Source organism: Corvus moneduloides, chromosome Z (genome assembly GCF_009650955.1).
Source record: "Corvus moneduloides isolate bCorMon1 chromosome Z, bCorMon1.pri, whole genome shotgun sequence".
NCBI classification, from domain to species: Eukaryota; Metazoa; Chordata; class Aves; order Passeriformes; family Corvidae; genus Corvus; species Corvus moneduloides.
This window is the reverse complement of record NC_045511.1, coordinates 24,105,748-24,111,747: the sequence shown is the minus strand read 5'-3', so window position 1 is coordinate 24,111,747 and position 6,000 is coordinate 24,105,748. Positions and strand designations below refer to the sequence as shown.

Below are 6,000 nucleotides of genomic sequence, written 5' to 3'. Positions count from 1 at the left end.
TCCGCACTCCTCTCGCCACGCCCACGCCCACGCCCACGCCCACGCCCACGCCCACGCCCACGCCCACGCCCACGCCCACGCCCCAGGAGCGGCCCGACTCAGGCACAAACTCTACCCCCACCCGCCCCGGGTGCAGCCGCTCCGCCTTTATCCCTTTCTCCCTCCCAGGGCCGTCGCAAAGCCCTCCCCCCCGCACTTCACTTCCGGGGCGGCCATTTTGGGCGGTCCGTGGCCGGTCGGTGCGGCGGGGGCGGGCTCGGCCCGGGCCGCGGGGCTGTGACAGGGGCTGTGACAGCGGCTGTGACAGCGGCGGGGGGGACACCTGCTCCGGGCACTGTCGGGCGCCGCCGCAGGGGCAGAGCCGCCGTCCGGGGACCGCCGCGCCCGCCCGCCTGCCTGCCCCCGCCATGTCGGACTTTGACAGCAACCCCTTCGCCGACCCGGACCTCAACAACCCCTTCAAGGTGAGGGGGCGGCGGGCGGCCGTGAGGTTTCCTTGGTGTCGGTCTGCGCGGAGCCGCGGGCATCCCGCGGAAGGAAGGAAGGAAGGAAGGAAAGAAGGAAGGAAAGACGGAAAGGGGGGGAAGGGAATAAAGAAGGAAGGAGGGAAGGCAAGGGCCCCGTGGGAGCTGCGGGCCGAGGTCTCTACCCTCAGCGGGCCGTGGAGGCTCGGAGTGGGGGTGGGGGCAGGGCGCGGAGGATAAACAGCGTTTCACGACTTCAGGGTTCCATGTTTCCTTCTGTAGCTAAAATAATACAAGTTTTATTTCATTTGCGTTATTTCGATGGAAAAAAAAGAAAAGTTGGTTTTTTTTGGGTTTTTTTGACCCTAGCTTTGTGCTAGGGGTAGCACTACTACTGTCTTTTTTATTTCGTCTGCTTGAGCCAAATAGTTGAGCTTAATGAATTAGTGAATTTAGCCTCTTTTTCTTCTCTAGCCTCCTCCCACCCCCTTCAAGCTTACTGGTTCCCTTACCTTATGTCTGAAATAATCAGGGTACCAATAACTGGACAAGATTTCTGTGCTGCATCTCAAACTGCATTATTGTAATGTACTATAAAGCTTTTAGGTTTTGCACTGTTGACTTGTCATACAGCTGTGAATTCTTTCTTCACTGGCTTCAGCTGTCAAAACCAACTGACCTCCCTGGATGCTTCCACTCATGTTCTTTTCTTTCTTTTTTATTTGGATCTAGTTCAACTAACTTCTGAAGCTACCTACTTTCATAATATTACTGAACTTCTTGCAGACACTTCAAAGCACACCCAATAGTATATGGCAGCGAGTTTGGAATGTTAGCTGGAATAATTAAGCTTTTTAAAAATTGAGCTGCCACATTTCAAGCATACTTCTGTTCACATAGATGCTGGGAGCATAACGTTCCTCATGTTTGTTCATTAGAGTTTGTCTGAATCATTAGTTTAGTTTTTGTGGTCATAAAACATAGGTGATAGTATTCATTAGGCTAGAATTCCTTAGGCTAAGATCTGTTTTCACTTGTTGTACAGAATGCAATGACGTTCCAGATGAGCACAAGTCCTGGTGTCAAGTCTGCTGCCAACAATAGTTTGGGCTGGTACCAATCTCAGTGAGCACTGTTCTTTTTGGCACCAAGCACTGAAAAGGTGTCATTCTGGAATGTGTTTTCAGCAACAGAAATACATTATGCTTCTCTTCCTACTTCCATACTTCTTGTAATAGTTAATTAAATAACATCTAGCAAAATCCAGGGCAGTGAGGGGTATTAGGCGCAGTGTAGCTGCCTCTGCAGTGCTCATCAGACCATGTAACTGGTCCTGTGTAGTGTTGTGAGACCTAAACTAGGCACGTACCTGAATTATACTTCCAGTTTGAAGACATTGCTTAAAGTGCAAAAGCTTATTCCAGTTTCTTTTCAGAGAAAGACTTCTGTTGTAACTGTTGGGCAGAATCCATGCTTTGCTTCTCATCTGCAGTGCATCATGATAAAAAGACTATAACAGCTTTTCTGTAACTTGAAGCTCTCTGCCTGGATTTCTTTATTTGCAGAAGATGATTCCAGAAAGCCGTGTACTTTTTCAGAGGCTTTTTTCCTTTCCTTCAGTCTTTGCTAACTTCTGTCACATTCTACTGCCCACAAAAGATAATCTTTGCATACCTTTATTACCTGTGCATTTAACTTGAAGGGGCAAAAGGTCTCATATATAACTGAAAGCTTGATGGCAAAACAGCTTTGAAATTAGTGGGTATTAATGCATGTATATATGTAAGTTTTGTCTGTGTGTTTTAAAATACTTTACGCATAGAACCAGTATTTCCAGATGGACTCTGACAGCCTAAATCATGTTGTCAAAACACTGTATCCTTATGTACTTGTATTTCTGTCTTTGCTTGATAATTTTATGTATGATGTGATTAGTTGTTTTCTTTGCTCTTGAAGCTACTTCCTGTGCTAATGTGAAATCACAAAGTAGTGTGGCAGAGAAGGCGTGGGAAGGCATCAGGTGGAAGAGTTGTTGCCAAGGTCTAAAGATAGATCCTTTTTTTCTTAAATATTTTGGTTTTATTGACTATCTGTGATCTACATGGGAGGTTTCCTGTGACTGTTCTTACGCTTTTTAATAAAAAGATTAGAGCAGAGCTTCTTGCTTGATGTTAAATCAAATAAAAGTGTTCTCTGGAAAGAGAAAGGTAAAGCATAAACATGTACTGTGCTCAATATTTTGGGTAGTTAGTACTTTCAGAAGTCTAAAAGTAAATTATCTGCTGGAGAACCTGAAATTAGCTTACCTGGCTTGATCATGAAATGCTGTGGATTTTGAGACAAGCGGCTACCTAACGTTTGCATTTTTGTTTTTTTTTTACTCTTTGTTGCTTTAAAAAAGCAACAAACTGGAACTGAATCCAGAGTCAGATATGCTTTTGAAGTCATAGTTTTCCTCTCTAAATAAATGTCTTCTGAATGCCATACCAACAAAGCCAAAAGATGGGGTTTTTTGAAAGACTAGAGGGTACTCAAACAAACATATAAGTGACATGCTAACATTTACAAGCTTTTGATCATGTTAAAGTTGTGCAGAAAAAAATGCACTCATGTACCATAACAATGAAGATGTGAGAATCCTGTTATATGTATATGTTACGATGTAGCAGCAGTGTGAAGAAGTACACAGTTGGTGTAACCTCAGATATCATAATTGGAAGCAAGCTAGTAATGAAATCTATTTAATTTCGTTTACTAAGAAGCACTTGTCATAGCCTGTGAGCGTGAATTCACACTTTGTCAAGTTCTCACTTACAAATGGTGCAGTCCCACAGCACCCAAAAAGGGTGAGCAGCACAGATGTGGTAATGGTAACTGCATTCGGTGCTGGGCAAGTCTATAGAGAGGAGACAGATCTGAGCCCAAATTAGAAAGCCAAGTCAGAATCAGGATCATGTCCAGTGAAAGTAAACAGGGTCAGCCAGCAGTCCTCTGATGACCAGGTGAGGTGTTAGTAAGGAGTGGGGTCTGACCACTTATAAGGTGTTTGGGAACCTTTAGGATCCTGACGGTTTATCTTGAATAGGCTAAAGCAGCATGAAATAAATTTTGTATGACAAAACAAAGGCACATTTCTAATGTAGCTGTCACTTTGTGGTTTGTTGTTTTTTTTTTTTTTTAATGTCATAGGATAGTTGATAGTTGTAGTCTTCTGTCTAGGGAGGTGATACAGTTACAAAGGTTCTGAAATAGCAGTCTCAAAATTCAGTGTAAGTATCATTTACTCTGAAACAATCAGCAGTTCATCTACAATAAAAATTGTTGGTTCTGTGTTCTTGGTTTGATTTTTCTTTTTTCTTTTATAAGTGAACAATCCTACTACTCAGAGAAGTTTTTTTAGGTAGAACTATGAATTTTATAGACCTTTGAATCTTGGCAGATAGGCAGCAGAAGGTTTGAAAACTGACTGTTAGTTATTGAAACTTGAAACAGTTATTTTTTGGTTGCTGTAGAATGAGAACGACAAAGACTGAGTTGTGTGATGAAGTCTATTGGGCCAGTTCATCTGATATGCTTGCTCTGTGCAGATGCATGTATCTGGCACTATAGAAATTATGATAGGCCTGAAAACTAAGGTACATTTCTGTTCAAATGTGAATGGTGACCTTCAAGGAAAAGCCTAACCAGTATGAGATAGGAAGATTTTTTTCTGGGTCAGTTTCTGTGTGGGAGCGCACAATCAAAGAAAACCTCAAATGTATGTAATGCTAAGCATTTGAGTAGTTTCTTTGAGTGGCATTAGGTATCCAAACTGCGGTTACGTTTGAGTTGTTGCTCCAAAAAGACACATCTTACATAGTTCTGTTATGACTGACATTCTTGTTTGGATTGCTGAGATGCTCTAAGATACCTAAAAATGGCACTGAATTGCTCCCACTGAGGTCACAGGATTACTTGAGTCACTAGAGCTAAGTGCAGAAGTAATTCCAATTATAAATTGGGTATTACACTTAATCTTGACTCATATGACCACAAATTAATCTTCTCTCTGGTTTGGCGGGAAATGCAACGTGGAGGTTTGATACTGAAAGCAATGGTGCAAATGACTGTTACCTTCTATGGCAGCAGAATCTATACAATTTATACCTTGGTTGCTGAAGTGAAGCTAAAGTGATAGAAAATTACAGGAAGAAAGAGAAGTCCTGATTTTTTTTTTTTTTTTTTTTTTTTTTTTTTAAGGATTGGGACACTTTATTGTATAAAGTGTTTGTGTAGCTTTAGAATGAAGAAGTTTTGTCTCATGCCTATGTGCATAACTGTGTTTTAATTCTTGTATCTGACTATAAAATATACTGATTTAAGTTGTCTGTCCTAAAGTTAGTAAAGGACATAAAATACTGATATTTTTTCTGACTTCTACTAGCTGGTTTCCCTTCATGTCTTCAAAAATTACGAACTCCCCTAAACCTTGCATAATTTAATGCTGAACATTGTGGTAGTGGGTTGTCCTTTAGCTGTTCTGCATGGTAGTTGGCTTTCAAGAGGACACTTCACCAGTGCTGTAACTGCACTGTAATCTATTAAAACTGCGAAGTGTTGTAGTCGTTATTCAGTATCTGTTATAACTGTGTTTTTCTCCCTAGATTTTCACTGAAGTGTTAGCACATATTGCATAGTGTTTTTATTGCACTGTATACTGTGCAAAGAGGAACATAACACACATATCAGAGCTGGGAAAGGAGAACAATTTGAGAACAGCTGTGAGATGGAGGTGGTAATTTTTTAGGCATCCAGTACTCCATTGCAAGATGAGGCTGGTGCAAACTTTAGGACAAATTTGACCTTGTCAGCCTCTGAAGTTCTTTTACGTTTCAGAGGTGGGGACCTTGTCTTCTCAGTAGCTTAGAACCCTTCACAGCACTGCTTTCATGTGATGGATATGACAGATAACAGGCACCACTCAAAAGCCAAGTATAAGAAATCCCAGTGGGCTACTTCTGCATTATTCAGTTTAATAATTGTGTTCTGGCAGAGTGGGAATGAAAACTATTTGAACATCATTTAATGACGGGATAGGAAAATGGCTGGTAAGTGATCAATATGTTAAACTTGAAAAACTTGGAATTATGAAAGAACTGTTTTGCGGCTACTAGGATATTTTTATTTTTTTATTATTATAAGTCCAGAAATAATTTTTTATAAATGTTTATTCAATGTTCATTTATTCAATGTGTGGGTCTTGTGGGACTGAGAAACACTCCAGAACCTATTTATGAAAAGTGTGTTGGATAATTTTCTCTTTGGTTAAGAAATCAAAAAAGTCAGACCAGTAGTTTCAGGCATTTTGTGTTGCATTTTTGCTTAATTTTCTGACCCAGTGGTGTTATCTTAGGGAGTACTCCACAGAGAGCAGGAAGTACAACAGTTACTGTTACTATAACCTCCTCCCACCGCCAAAATGAAAATCCACAAAACTTCAGGATGAACTCTTACTTAAGCGTGTGCTATTATTTTGCTCCTATTTAGAAAAAGGCTA

The 6,000-nt window shown here is 41.2% G+C and overlaps 1 protein-coding gene across 1 annotated transcript in view; it reads left to right on the top strand.

Moving 5' to 3' along the window:
* The first annotated feature begins 277 nt into the window (after window positions 1–277).
* The window catches only part of SCAMP1 (secretory carrier membrane protein 1), a 42,606-nt gene continuing 36,883 nt past the window's right edge, over window positions 278–6,000 (top strand). Inside the window, exon 1 of the mRNA XM_032096610.1 lies at window positions 278–464. Coding sequence (XP_031952501.1) covers window positions 408–464 — 57 coding nt within the window. The 5' untranslated portion in view covers window positions 278–407. The remainder of the gene's footprint in view (window positions 465–6,000) is intronic.